The sequence below is a fragment of the Cottoperca gobio genome, chromosome 7 (genome assembly GCF_900634415.1).
Source record: "Cottoperca gobio chromosome 7, fCotGob3.1, whole genome shotgun sequence".
Taxonomy (NCBI): Eukaryota; Metazoa; Chordata; class Actinopteri; order Perciformes; family Bovichtidae; genus Cottoperca; species Cottoperca gobio.
The window spans coordinates 9,321,134-9,336,786 of NC_041361.1; the positions used below are offsets into that span (position 1 = coordinate 9,321,134).

At 40.0% G+C, this 15,653-nt stretch overlaps 1 protein-coding gene across 1 annotated transcript; it reads left to right on the forward strand.

Moving 5' to 3' along the window:
* The first annotated feature begins 1,304 nt into the window (after positions 1-1,304).
* On the forward strand, positions 1,305-15,312 carry pkp1a (plakophilin 1a). Its single transcript, XM_029435527.1, has 14 exons — positions 1,305-1,488; positions 3,603-3,721; positions 6,357-6,545; positions 6,671-6,861; positions 7,269-7,410; positions 7,634-7,841; positions 8,289-8,457; positions 8,900-9,017; positions 10,642-10,806; positions 10,897-11,073; positions 11,366-11,519; positions 11,635-11,821; positions 12,366-12,450; positions 13,204-15,312. Exons 1-14 carry the CDS (start codon positions 1,305-1,307, stop codon positions 13,276-13,278), a joined length of 2,163 nt encoding a protein of 720 aa, XP_029291387.1. The 3' UTR covers positions 13,279-15,312.
* The last annotated feature ends 341 nt before the right edge of the window (positions 15,313-15,653 follow it).

Below are 15,653 nucleotides of genomic sequence, written 5' to 3' on the forward strand. Positions count from 1 at the left end.
ATAGAGGTTTAGTTTCATTGTCATTTTAAAATCAGATACATCTGGCTTGAAAACTACATGGGCTTTGTATTTTGTCGTCACTCAAACATTACTGCCTTGTCCTGAGCTCACCTGCTTTGAGTAATTTACACACACACACACGCACACGCACGCACACACACACACACACACACACACACACACACACACACACACACACACACACACACACACACACACACACACACACACACACACACACACACACACACAACTCATGACATTTGTCACCTTGGCAGGTTTGATGAAAAGGGTGTGGTGGGAAAATGTTACCTAAAACATTCCGGTTAAGCAGAGAGCATGCGCTCGTATTATCTCCTTTTCCCCACTGTCTCTGTTCTCTCTGCTCTCTTCTCAAGCTGACAGATGCTTGCTCATGCTCTGAACTCAGCTCTGTGCTCAACAATTTGCCTAAAGTAAAAAGTATTCACCCTGATCTAGCCCAGAGGTTGGCACATTACATATACATTGATCAATTTAGTTTGTAAAGATGATTGATGGGGGCAGTATAGAAATGGAGAGATATAGGGGTACAACATAAAACAAAAGACTGGAATTGAACCTGGGATGTTGCAGTAAAATGGCCTTAACTGTAACCACTCACTTAAGTATTGATCTGAAAAGTCAGATAAGCATAAAGGAGTGCTATATTATTTCCATTACTGATTAATATACTGTACTGTGTACTGTTTGAAAATACTATGGGGTAGTAGGATAGCATAAAATGTAGTACAAGGCTCAAATGTATAGTATACCTTCTTACAGTACAGTACCACTAGTTATTTCTTTGAGCTTTCGCTATTTTATTATATTTAACATTGTTTATCTTTATTGTGTGGGATAAACAGGTGGGAGGGGCACAGCCAGAAAAATACATTTCACTATAGCACATCACTAAATGCTATTACTGAGGGCTGCTGGGTAAAGAGTAAAGCTTTTACTTTTAAAATGATATTTATTTATGATAATTATCTCTGTTGTTCCTCAGGTGTGCAGATATTGCACTCTGCACTCATGCGTAAATGCCCCTCCCTTCACACACTCCACAAATGAACTCTTTTCAGTCCCACCCACAGGTCCCACCTCAACCGGGCGCGGTCCCGAGGGTGGAGTTCACTGTGAACATTTAGACTATCTACATCCTTGTCCCTGTCCACTGTACTTCTCGCGCTGAGTCTAGCTGCCAATGCACCTCCGGGTTTCCAATTAATTTGAAAACAGTTTTTTAACCGAACCGTTCTCGAGAAGGGCCCCGTGCTGGGAAGATGATGGCTCCGGAACCGCTGTGGTCAGCGAGGAATAATATGGGCATGGAGGACACGTCGCTCGCGGTGCCCTCCGACAACAAGCTGCGCTCGGGACAACAGCGCGTGCTGGATCAAGTGCACACCATCAAGAGGAGCAAGTCCAAACATGGAAAGAGCGGCTCAGTGTCGCCCTCACCTACAAGTATGGAAAGAAGGCTTTATACAACATCATAATGTTAAGAATAATACCGTATAATACATGTTGTAACCTCTGTATTTGGACAGTGGTGTTTTCTTTCAGGCATCCTAATTTAGGTCTATTACTTGTACCTTACCTAATATTAGAGTTGTTTTGTGTTTCCTGGGAATAGTGCGTCATACAACTTCCCCATCAGTCCTACACACAGACCTGTTGTTCTCCTGTGCTGCGTTTTTCGGCCAACTATGTGAGGAAACCAGACCTCTTATGGTTTCTTTGTAGATTAAAAGGGTGGAAAACATGTATGCTGCTTCCACTAGTAAGCGAACGTTAGTTACCTGCGAGGGAAAGACGACTTGTAGGCTCGAACATGTTCAGGGGTGGTGTCCCACCTTTAAGGTGACTGTAGCAGGTATCAGAGGTGTTTTGGTAACGCCAAATAGACAGTATACGTAAAGGACTTATCACAAGAGAGTTATTTGTTTGTGTGAGCTCTGAGAAACTGACAGACACATTCTTGTCCTGAACGTGCCACAGCAGTTTCTGTTAGTTATGCAGCCCATGGGGCTTACACACAGCCCACACAAACACACGTGTGTCAAATTACATTTGAGTCTTTCAAAACAATTCTGGTATTTGGCTTTTACTGCATGAGGAATTATAAAGATCCACCAAAACGCGAGAGAGAGGGAACTAAAATTGTATATTGTGAAATGAATCCAGGTCAAAGCAGACGGTACTATGCTGTTCTACTGTGTTATGAGACATTCACTGCATCAAGGGATTGTTGTCTCTGGCCTGTTTTTAAAATTGGTAGTCATTAAATGGTTGTAATTACCAGAACAGATCAAATAAAAGTATAGCCCATAGGAGAGGCATACAGCCAAACTAGGTAAAGGCTGTGATTTAAGAATTTATTATATGTGGTCCACATAATTAAGGACTTAACTCGTAATTGGTTTGTCCCATAAGTCTTTATTTATGATTCTGTCTTTTTTTTTCTACAGTCATTATTTAAGAGAGCGTAGTCTAATCTAAAAGTAAGATGAAGATCTGGAAAGAAATCCTTTGCTCTGGGCAAATTTTAACAAAACACATAACAGCAGTCCAACATATTAAGGAAAATAACCACAAGGTTAGTGTTGTACACATGCCTGAGGCACACATTTTCCTGTTTGCAGCCAAACCAATTCTGTTCTCGAGACATTCGAGAGATGATCGGTTACACTAGACCACACAGAGCTTGATATTTTGGGTGACATGATTAACATGACAGGGCAAAACAAACAATAATATTAATAATTATAACACGGTGGGAGGCAATAAAGAGATTTAAAAAATACATATATATATTATAATAATAATAGACTGTCCTCTTGGCGACAGCGATGAGTAGATGTGTTGGGGATAGTGGGATCCTGTATTTCAATATGAGGGACAGTTTATTGGTGATGTATTTCCAGACTTGTGCAGGTGGGCAGAGCCAGATAGCATGGATGTAATCGTCTCTGGCGTTGGGGGGGGGGCAGAGTGGACAGTTACTTGAATCTGAGAGGCTCATTTAGTGCATTTCTTTTGTGTTCTATGGTTGACATTGTATGAGTTGAAGGTTGGGTTTATTTGTCATTGAGATTGTGTTTGTGCAGATTTTAGTCCAGCAGTTGGTGTCAAGTAATCCCATTTATTTTCCCATTTTGCAATAGGAAGGGATATTATCAGGTCTGTGTTTGGAGAGGATTTTATTAAGTGTTAATCTTAAGAGCTTGACTATTGTTTTCTGATCATGTGGATGTTTGAATATTTCCCTGTTTTAAAGTTAACCTTATGTGTTATGATTAATTTAAGTTGTAGATACTGAACAAAAGATGTGTGATTTGTTCACTAGCTCTTCAAAAGGAGAGACTTTTGAGTGTTGGATTATGTGTTGCAGCTGTGTGATACCTTTTATCTTTCCGTGTGGTGAAATTAAGTGATTTATTTTGTACTAAGAAAATCTGGTTTATTCCATATTGGTATGTATTAGCAAGGTGTGTTTGTTAAGTGCATGATTTTGTGAGTTTTCCACTAGGCTGTCTCTGTTGTTAATTTCAGTTCTCATACGTCTCCTCTTTTAACAGGCTCGTCTCCGCAAACTTTGACAACATATGAGTTTGGATCGTTCAAGTTTTCTCCAGCCAAAGCAAATGGCACCTACAGCCGCACCAACTCCGCTTTGTCAACAGGCTTCAACAAAGCGGTAATTGTTTCTCTCATGTAGCAGCCCTACTCGTTGTGTTACTTATAGTCGCAGCACAAACCCGTTGACCTTTAATCAGTAGTTTTAGCTATTATAATCACAAATGTGGATTACTGTTGATGAGATTTTATTTTTTTAAACACTTTCTTTTATCCAGCTATTTGTTTCAAATCATGTTTTTGTATGAAAGGAAACATGCTTGCCGTAATCCATCTCAGTTAATAGATCATGATCAAGATATATCTGCATCCAGTTTTACTGTTTTACATAGGTTGCTGTTTGGTAATGCAGATTTGGCTTCTAAAATTAAACTAATAACTACATTACTACTCAAAGATGACATCATTTTGAAAACAATAATAAAAACATACTATCTATTACATAGAAGTAAAGAAAACTTTAAAGGAATAATTAGTTGTTGTTGTTTGCTTAACATAAAACTGGAAACAGAGAAGCAGCTAGCTTTGTCCAAAAGTAACACAAGCTGCCCGCACCTCTAAAGCTCACTAACACAATGTGTATGCTAACATGTATGTTATAACACGATTCTTAAGTGATGAGGGCAGTAATAGAGCATAGGCTGTAACCACTCCGATATCAAGGCGCTCCTCACTCTCCTGATCCAACTCTTGGTCAAAAGAAATGTCCAGGTATTTCTTTGATCCAAGAAATGGGAGTAACCCATCAGCCACAGGTGATTTAAGACATTTCTTTATGAAACATAATTATACAACTGAAGGTGTAACCACTTGCCTTTGCCAAGACGCTTTAATGAGTGTGCGACTGTGTGAAGTACAGTCTCTTATGTACTGTGCGTAATTAACACTTTACATGTTTGTATGCAGCAGCAAAACATTGTTTTTGAACTTAATTCTCAATTTCAGTCTTGGCACTAAATTCTGTGTGTGTGTGTGTGTGTGTATGTGTCAGTGTGTGTGTCAGTGTGTGTGTCAGTGTGTGTGTCAGTGTGTGTATCAGACATTTGACAGTTAAGGCATGTGTCAGCAGTGTGATGATGGATTCTTGCTGATCAAGGCTTATTATAATTTACAGTTAACTCGGGGTCAACCGTCACTTTGACTATAAATGGCAAGTGAACCCGTCTTTGTGGGTTGCTGACATTGCTTAAACTTGATCGTACATTGCTTTGTTTCTTTATCAAGTTTTTAAAAGTTCCATGGTTGATGCCATGATGATTTTATTTTTTGTCCCCTAACTATGGCTGCCATGTGCTGTCAGTGTTCCTCAATTATGAATTCATGATTGAGGTATTGCTTTCTCCAGCACACAGGTATACCCTGTTTATGTTTCCTTCCAACTAACAGCAATAACAATAAATACAGAAATATTTGGTAGTTCCTACTAAATCTTTGTTCCAAAATAAGATGCATAAGCCTTCGTTTTGTGCTTGTTTCTATTTGCTCTGCTGAATTTGAATGTGTCGGTCCTGTCTGGCCGCTGATATAAGGAAGGCTCAGTCAGGCTGTAGCCTAATGAATGGAGCGTGCAAACACACCGTCAGCTCTTATCAAACATGTTATTGACAGATCTCTCCTCCATTGTGCTTTTGCTGCTAAGTAGCGGAGCTGGCTGGTAACTGAGCAACCAGTCTGGTTTGAAACAGGAAAGAGAGTCGGTACACATAATCGTGTGTGTGTGTGAGAGTGAGAGAAAGAGTGAGTGTGTGTGAGAGACCTGCTCCCCAATAAGCCAATAGTCCTTCCTGATCATCAATTCCACAAATCAATGTAAGACATCAATGTCAGCTACAGTGATTTATTTGAAAGAAAATTGTTGTGATTTCTTAAACTGTGATGTTATGATTTTTGTGTGATCATGGGTGCACACTTCCTTCCTTCCTTCCTTCCTAACATTCAGTGTGTTCAAAGACCTATGGGAATGTTCTTCTCTGCCAGATTTTTGATTTTACTGTAACTTTTTAAATAAGCCAATAGGAGGCCACGGTTTAGTTGCGAGGATGAATCATCGTTAAAGCATTAGCTAGACGTGTTCTGTCATTTTGCTCATGCTATGCCAAGTTTTCTTTCTTAGTGATATTGTTGCAAATCTTGAATAGCGTTCTATGTTCACACACAAAAGCACACACAGACGAAGCCAAAAAAGGCAAAGTCAAAATAAATTGATACATAAACAAGATGTAATTATGTGAGATTAAAGTGTTTAGTGACATGCTGTGTCTGACTTGCACACACAAAGATCCTCTGTGAGAAAATACTCAACTGTGCCAGCAGTCCTTTACACAAGTTGGTCTCCAATGACCATGAGATATTATGTTACTTTGGTGTGTGTGATCGTTCGGTGTCTTCTGTTGCTTTCAGCATAAACTGAGGAAGAGCAAATGTATGCAGGCTTTGTGTCAGGTCAAATTCCTCTGTCTTGGTTTACAGGGTAATTCTTTGGAAACTGTTTTAGTGGAAAGTGGGCTCCCTACTTTCTTTTTTTGTGACTACAGAAAAACATTAAGGTGATTTAGCAGATGATGGTCACCGCCAGCTCAGCCAGTTTTCCACGGCTGGCTAGTTTGGACTTCTTGTGTCATGTGTATTTTTTCAATCTAATCAAGAATGTTTTATGTAAAACCCTACTGAGCAAAATATTCCCTTTTTTGTTTTAGGTAAATTCTCAGAAGAGTCGCACTCTATCCGCTAAAACCACCTCACAAGGAAGACAGTTCTCCAGCTCGGGTACATGGGAACAGCAATTCAACGCTGGCAACTGGCCCCAGACTCCCAACGGGCTGAAGTCCTCTCGCAGTGACCCTGCCTTGGCTCGTTCACTTGTTGTTGTTCCTGCACCCGTTATGGTGATCAGTCATTTTCATGTTCTATTCTAGTGTCACTGAAATACCATTTTCATGTTGTTTTTAAGGAATCAATTCCTCAAACAAATAACATATAAACTGCTGTAAATTGCTCTTTTTTATTTTAGAGAGCCAAAGGGCAGGTGGTCCAGAACAACACCATGCAGAGTCGAGGAAATAGACAGAGCACCTATTCTATGACCAACAACCCTCAGATGACCACCAGCCAGACGCGCATCGTCCATCCCCCCTCTGCCCATTCTTACTCTGAGGGCAAGATGGGGACCATCAAACGATCCAACATAGAGCAGATATCAGCGTGAGTTGTCTGGCTTTCATTGACATTTTCAGACAATAGGAAGGGTTTGACATGGGCAACATTGTACGTGTACAGGATAAGGGTGACATGTGATAGTTTACATCTTATCAGCACATATGTAGTCTATTGTTTCTTGATTTATATTGCAGTCTTAAGGTGCAGGTCAATTCTCCATACAGTTTATTTTGTTAATAATTACAGCCCAGTCATCCTTTTGTTGGAGGGTTTGGCTGCAGCCTTTTCTATGTTCCGTGCTTTCTTGCGAGCAACCAAGAGTATTTTTGAAAAGAAATCATACTGTTATGAAAACTTTTCTGGGATTTTGCCGAGGTGTCATGTGACAAAAGAGCAATCGGCTTGTTCCTTATTTCTAACTATCTCTTTTATCGCTTTGCCTGTTACTGCAGGATGAACAGCACGGTGAACATGTCAGACATGACCCTTAAGCAGGCTGTGGAGTTCTTGTCTCACCCTGAAGAGAATTACCAGCAGTGTGGAGCCACCTTCATCCACCACACCACCTACAAAGAGGAGCGCACCAAACAGGAGGTCCGAGAACTCGCTCACAAATATACTGTACTGACACACCCTCCAAACATGCACACATGGATTTTAGTCTATCCTCGCATCACATTTGTAGGACGGTTGTCTTGTAGTGGTGATACAATTGGCGCATGCTCTCTGTGAAGACGTTTGTGTAACTTATAGTGTTGGAGATACATTGCCATGCCCTTAATTGTCTCACATTTCCCTGCACATTTCTGGATCCCAGGTTTCCCAACTAGGAGGTATCCCCGCTCTTGTGACCCTGCTGCGGAGCCCCAACACTGGGGTGAGCCAGGCTGCTGCTGGGGCTCTGAGGAACCTGGTATTCAAAGACCAGGACAACAAGCTGGAGGTTCAGCACTGTGGCGGTATAGCTAAGGCCCTGCAGCTACTAAAGGAGACCGATTCTACTGAGACCCAGAAACAAATAACTGGTAGGACATTTTCATTGGGACCAGACACTCAGGATATTGGGTAGAATGGTGGCCTCCTGCGCCTTTACTAAATATCGCATAGACTGAAGAAGAACATTTTACTTCATTAGTATTGTTTTAGTAGAACATAAAGATTGCAAAAATAAATACATGTATAGAAAAAAGAAGAACATTCACTTCACTTTTTACTAATTTACTCAGAAGATAAGGAGGACATAAATCAAATAATAATAATACAGGCTTAATACAGACAATATTACATACGGCTTGGTAAACCACATACATAAAGGCTATGAAAAAACTAATGATTTTTTTCTTCAGATTATACATTTCTTCTTACAAATGTTCTTTGAGCATCCATTTCTTAGAACAACATTCTGTTTTAAAAACATGATTCATGGATGAAATGCACAGGCGGTTTTCTTGCAACTTTACTGTCATACTTAGGCCTGTTATGGAACCTGTCCTCCGCCGATGAGCTGAAGGGAGAACTTATAGCCACAGCGCTGCCCGCCCTGACCGAGAATGTGGTGGTACCATTCACCTGCTGGTCAGACAAAAGCGCCAACAACAACATACACCCTGATGTCTTCAACAGCGCGACAGGGTGCCTGCGGTGAGAGAACATTTCATCTATCAGTGCCTCTGATGCTTGATTTTATTTACGTTTTCAGGGCAGAGATCACAGTTTTGACGTCACAGACATCTTTATCAAAGTGTTGTTATTATTATTATTATTATTATTAATAATAATAAATAAAGTGTTTTACGTAATATGAAATACCTGAATTTAAGAGGAATAATTTGCATTTTTATTGAGATCAGACAAGATGACTTTTTTTGAGTTGGCTAGTTGGCAGTTTTGTAATGTAAATGTGTATTAAACAATAGTTATCATTATAACTACTTAATACTGGCACCTCGTGCCTAATCTCAACGATCAGTGTGTGATTGTGCAAGTTACGTGTTGACGCACTTGCGGTTCTGTGTCTGTTATTATATTCAAGACATATTAGTGTTTCCTTTTGGATTTAAATGAATGATTTGAATGTGTGTAGGAACCTGAGCTGCGGCAAAAAGAAGGACAGGCAAGCAATGAGAGAGTGCAATGGCCTCATTGACTCCCTCATGAGTTACGTCCAGTCCTGTGTGGTGGAGGAAAACCCTGATGACAAGGTAAACTTACATTAGAAATGATTTAATGTTCTTGTCTGCTAAAACTCCTCCGCTCCCCTCTACACCACCACTATCATCACTAGAAGTCAAATTGATGCTGTCAGGTAGAGCTGAAACCGTTAATTGATCAGCCAATCGTCATACATTTAATCGGCAACTATTTGATGATTAATAATAGTTATTTAGCTCAAATCATTTATTGGTTCCACTTTTGCAATTGTGAGGATTTAATGATTGTCTCTGTTTTATATCTTTGGAAAAAACGAGCAATGTAAAGACCTCATTTTGGGCTTAAGAAAATTAAATTTTTCACTATTCACTATTAAATAAAATCAATCACTATTTTTTAAGAAATAATTGTTGATTGCAGCAATTGGCATTAAACATATTTTAACAATGGCTTTACTGGCCTTACAATCAAGGATTATTTGTCTGTTTATCAGGCCACACATTGTTTTTTCCCACATTGTCCCTCTAACACTGAATTGTGGATGTGTGAACAGGAAAGAACTTCTATGGTTGGATTCATGTCTGGAGACATATTCTAGTTCACTCATAGTTCCTGTAGAACATGTCTGATGTGTCTGTCACAGAGTGTGATACATAATGATATCTTTACTCACCCCTACACACCCCTACAATACAAGAACACACTCACACTCGCATAAACACACATATGTAAGGTAAATACTGCAGGTGTGTGTATGTATTTAGCGGGTGCTTGTATGTGTAATTTGTTTTGGGTGTGTTGGTTTGTGCTTAATTTTAAGTCTGTACGTCTGTTTACACAGGCTTCTTGTGAAGCAGAGGCAGAATGCATCTTGTGTCATCGCAGTAAAGTTATCGTCTTACAGTAGTCTGAAACTGGTTGCGCTTTATGTGTTTGTGTTTCACTGACTTTGTGATTGTGATCACTTTACTGTTAATCAAGTTGGTTAACTAAACTGAATTTACTGAATGCATGTTAATGTTGCGTTTCTAGAAGAATTTATCCATTTCTTTATTGTGTTAACTTATTAACCCTTACTTATTACTATATGTTTGATTTTATGTTGTTTTGCTACATTATTCTTATTTCTTGTTAAACCAACATACAAACGGAGACTTGCTTAGAACCTTGATGAGTTTTTCTTAATCAATGGGAAATATGAGCCACAAATTAAAAACAATAAAAGTTACCTTTTAGGAAAATTCCAATATTTGTCAATGTAGGTGTTACTCTTATAGTATTGTCCATTCGTCATGAGAACATTTTACTCACTGCCTCCATTGTAGAGATTAAGGAAACGGTTTTTTTAAACTTCAATTGAAATAATAATTTCAAATGCTTGTCTTTGAGTTTGACTGAGCAGTTCCCTTGAGACCCAGATGTAGAAGGGTTAACCACATATGGGCTCTTTCATTATCATATAGAGACAGTGAAGGAGAAGGTGTGTCATCCTATTTTAGCGATCTGTAAACTTGCAAACAAGGATCACATAGTATTTGCTACAGTTTCTCTTCAAACACTGCGGCAAAAGTGTACATAGATATGGCAGGTAAGTCAGATGGTACTTCTGCTCTGCTATGAATTGTAGTAACAGTGTCGTTAATAACCTCTCTCCTCTCCTCTCCTCTCCTCTAGTCCGTGGAGAACTGTGCATGCATCCTCCATAACTTGACCTACCAACTGGAGGAAGAGTCCCCTGAGTGCTTCAGCAAGTTCGGTCCTCGCCAAGGCCAATCTGAGGATCGCAAAAGCCCAACGATTGGATGCTTCAGCCCGAGGAGCAGCAAGGCTCAAAAAGATGTGGGCATCAACCACCACACGTCCACCTGATGTTTGTTGGCTAAATCACGACGGGCCTTTGATCATCTCTTTCTCGTCCGTTCTCCTCAGTTTTCATTTGACGCGGTTCGGGGAATGCCAGAGGTCAGCGCTCCGTCAGGTGTGAATTGGTTGTGCCATCCCAAAGCCATGCAGACCTACATGTCTCTGATGGGCTCGTCCCAGAAAGATGCCACCCTGGAAGCCTGCTGTGGTGCCCTGCAGAACCTCACTGCCATCAAGGGACCGGTGAGTAAAAAGAAGATAATTATTAGTTTGACCTTTTGTGTGTGTTATTAACGGACATTCAGGATTATCTCAGATTGATTTGATAAAGGGAACAAGCAACAGAGAAGGAGAAGTGGTGGGAATAATGACACAACAGCACAACTCACAATAAGAACCGACTGGTTTTGTGTGAAATTGTCAACAAGTGAAAGTGAGATGCATGCACATGTCAAATAATTACAAAGACAGCTGCAGCTACAGTGAAGTGGGAGTGAAGTATAGCTAATCTGTATTGTGTTTGCTTCCCTTCCAGGGATCCAGTGCCATGAGTCAGTTGATGGTTCAAAAGATGGGGGGTCTGCAGCACATGTCCCGTCTTCTAAAGTCTCCTAACCCCAGCCTGCAGAAGACTGCCATGTCCCTGCTGGGTAACATGTCTCGGACCAGCAGTTTGCAGACCTCCATGGGTAAGGAAAAGCATACAATGTTGATGTTTGTTACGCAGGCAGCAGATACATGAATGTAGAGTTAGTCCACATCAAACTGATTTTACTGTGTGTTTCCTTTTTGTCTTGTCTGTAGCAAAGCAGATTCTGCCTGAGCTCACAGGCCTCCTCTCCTCTACCCCCCGAGAGATGGGAAATTCTGACGATACTATCGCGACAGTTTGCAGCACAGCACGGAATCTGATATTGGCGGACCCTGAGGTCGGCAAGAAACTCCTCGATAGTAAGCTGGTGTATGCAGTGGCTGAACTAAGCAAGAACAAGTGAGTTATAAGGGTCGGTTTACCCGTATTTACATTTTTCACTTACCTAAATTGGTATTTAGAGTTTTATACACCTATATTTCAACCCAGCCTCAACCCTAATACAATGACGCCGAATGGAATATTGCTTTGTGGTGCAAAAACATTAAAAACAGCTACACCTCTTTCCAGAAGAAATCTTTCTATCACTCTGTTTTACCTGGAACTACTTACTACCAAAGTAATACCAATTCTGTTAATATGTAATGTAATATGTTGCACAGTAATCATTTGCTGACATTCTTTTAGAGTTAGTTATTTATCAAGCAACCATTTGTAGAGGTACCATCATGCAGTTGCTTTTGCAGCTCATCGTCAAAATCGTTATTTAACACAAAAACCGCCACTCAGTCAACTTTTGTCTTCTGCTGTCCAAGTATCTCAAATACCAGTAGTGTGGCTCGTATCTTCACTGCCTAAATTGCTTATTTTCCTGACAATTCCTGTGTGTGCTTTGCCTTATTTTTTCTGCTCTTGCTTACTGACCTCTGCCCTTCTGTCCTAGTTCTTTCCCCAAAAGCAGCAAAGCAGCTTCCCTGATGCTCTACAGCTTATGGAACGACAAGAATTTGCAAGGTGTTTTGAAAAAGGTAAATCAGAAAGAACTGAAATGCTGTGTTACTGAATGTGTGTTTAATTCTCTATGGCAAACACAACACAAACCTATTGTACCCGTGCATCAGGATAAAACTTAGCACATGCTCACACTGCCTTACTCGAGCAAAAGGGAGGTGCCAGTGGAAACGGGTGGGGGTTTATTATTACTCCTCCTGCGCACACAATCACTTTCCCTTCTCTTCTGCCACACCCAAAAGTTCAGTGAACAGTGTACAGAAACAGTTCACACTGGAATCCTGACAGACTAGTTTTTATTGCTCACAGGGTATTAAGGGAGGAGTAACACATAGATAATGGAAGCGAGATGAAGAAGAGTTCAAGACAGTGAGAGAGTTAGACAGAATGCATTAAAGATATATACAAGTATGAGCAAGTGTGCTAACATGTCTGATTTGAACAGTAGCATATACTTGCCATAAATGAAGAACAATTAACAAAGAAAGTAACAGCTGGCTAGAGACGTAAAACACTCCAATGTCCACACGACCATGATCCACCTAAGGCTCCCCTAAGTTAGTGGCACAGTACATTTTCTCTTAATTAGAGCGTGTGTGTGTGTGTGTGTGTGTGTGTGTGTGTGTGTGTGTGTGTGTGTGTGTGTGTGTGTGTGTGTGTGTGTGTGTGTGTGTGTGTGTGTGTGTGTGTGTCATGTCATGTCATGTCATGTCATGTCATTTGTGCGACACCCTTCACTGACTTTTTTTTTTAAACGTTTTGATCCACAGATGGGGTTGGGCAAATCACTTTTTGTCAATGACTTCACCACAGCAGTGCACAAGTCAGCGCAAGTTTTCGATTGAGTGTGACAGACGAGCGGACAGAACCACAGAGCAGGAGAGGTTTGATTTGCTTCTGAGTGCTCGTATCTGCATGTATTCAGATTTTAAGGCTCAGTCTGGCCAAAATGAGCAAAGTTTGTGTCATGAGGATTAAAACTTTTTCTTTGTGCTTCTCTTTGTGTGTGTGTGTGTGTGTGTGTGTGTGTGTGTGTGTGTGTGTGTGTGTGTGTGTGTGTGTGTGTGTGTGTGTGTGCGCACGCAAAACTAGCATGTTTAGACACTGCTGTATCCACACCCTTGCAACGAGTAACATTACATTTTTCACATAATAACCTTGTTGAAAGAGCCTTTCGTTAAGAGTCAATCATACTTTGTACATGCGTTAGTAAAAAGAGAGCTTTTAATTTCATAAGTAATCCCACGGTGTTTTATGTATTTCATTTGGATATGTTTCTGTCTGTGTATATAAAGGGTGAGTGTGTTTTTGGTAGGTGAAGTTTTGTCATGTTGTGCAGAAACCCTGTTCTTCTGGCCTGAGAGCTGCAATACACCAGACAATAGTATCTGCAGTGAAAGTTACTTGAGGTTACTTTACAAATGTGTCGGCAGTGGCTAAAAGATAACATTTATATTGTGGCCTTGAAGACTGAATAGCCAAAAATTTAAGTAATAAGAAAAATATATGAAAAAAGAAACATACTTTGTTGTTTGCGATACTGTCGCTACCTGATGAAATATTTTTGTATTAATTACTTTTTTCTATTTTCTGTTTCATTCTGTGATTCTTAAATGTGTGTGTGTGTGTGTGTGTGTGTGTTTTTAATGAACTGAAACGGCTTTCAACGAAACTGCCTAAATAGTTAAAGGAATAATCCAATATTTTGGGAAATGTGCTTGTTTGCCTTCTCGCCAAAAGATTGACAAGATTGACGAGATTGAGAGCACTCTCAAGTTTGTACATTGAATATGAAGCAGCAGCCAGTTAGCTTAGCTTGGCACACAGACTGTGAACAGGCAGAAACAGCTAGCCTGCCTCTGACCAAGCGTCATAAGATCCACCTACCAACCAAAGTTGAATGATTTACATTACATGTCATATCTTGTATGTTTAATCACCACAAAAGATGTAGGGTTTATGAGCCTCGTAAAATCCACGTGTCATTTTTACACTTTGTCTTTTGTGCGGCTTATACCAACCAGATATAAGGTGTTAGTGGAAACATGTTACATTTGGACAGAGTTTTCAGCCTTTGTGCTAAATTAAGCTATGACTGTAGGCAGTAACTTCCTATTTATCGTACAGATATGAGAGCGGTATCAATGTTTGATCTAACTCTCAACGAGAGAGTGAATAAACCCAAAATATCACACTATTCCTTTACACTGCAGGACTAATACTTGCTTTGTTTACTATGTTAACTCTGTATGGGAAATTGGAACAAAAATAAATAGTCATCCCCCTAAAAATACTTTTTAAGTCTCATTTGAAATGTACCAACAGTTGACACAGTAAAGGTTAGCTGCTGGCTGTACAGAGTATTACGTGATGAGGAGATAATGAAGGTGCTGCGCCCTCGAACATGGGTCTAGTGAATTACGATCTGTGTACACCACCTCAGCCGAGAGGAGCTGCACATCCAACTATACTGTATATTGGCTGTATACTGTAACAAACATTGTTCTTCATGTTTGCTACTTTACCTAAACAGTTTTAAGGGCTCATTACAGGATATCTGCTCTCATAATCCCACTGCAGTCTTATTGACTGAAAACCGGTTTTAAATCCTCTTACAACTCAAATGCTTTTTTAAGACCCAGCATTACAAATAACCAAGAGATGAGATGGTTGGCATCTGTGGGGATGTCCCCATGACACTGTAGTGGACCGTTTTCTACGCTTGAGATACAGCATATAGTCCTGCTGAGGTTCATTTGCCTCTGGGAAGATTAACGCATAGTATTGCTTAGAATGTATTAATGGAGAAATGTTTGTGTGGCATATAATTAAAAGCTTTTCCTGCCTGTACATAGAATAAACAACAGATATAAAGAAAACATTGTAATTTGTGGTCTTTTCTTCAACAACCAACTTAACAATAATTGTATGTGCTAACAAAAGGTTCACACTATGTGCGTAGACGAGCCCTGTTGGAAGATACTGGATTCGCTGTTCATCATTTCTTAAGAAAAGATAAGATGTAACTTTATTCATCCCGAGGGAAATGACTGTGCAGCAGTTGCAATACGAAATCGAGATCTCTTGAACTAATTAAGCTCGAAGTTTTCATTTCATCAGGGCTTTTGTGGTGTGTGTGTGTGTGTGTGTGTATGCCGTTCTATGACTCAAAGAACAACTATGAAAACAAAATGAGAAGCCTTTCAGCTGCATTTTCTAG

Bases quoted from the DNA above. Each gene is read 5' to 3' on its own strand.
- pkp1a (XM_029435527.1), top strand. From the start codon at position 1,305: ATGATGGCTCCGGAACCGCTGTGGTCAGCGAGGAATAATATGGGCATG. The intron at 3,722-6,356 runs GTAATTGTTTCT...TTTTTGTTTTAG, and splicing joins CAACAGGCTTCAACAAAGCG to GTAAATTCTCAGAAGAGTCG. The intron at 11,074-11,365 runs GTGAGTAAAAAG...CTTCCCTTCCAG, and splicing joins TCACTGCCATCAAGGGACCG to GGATCCAGTGCCATGAGTCA.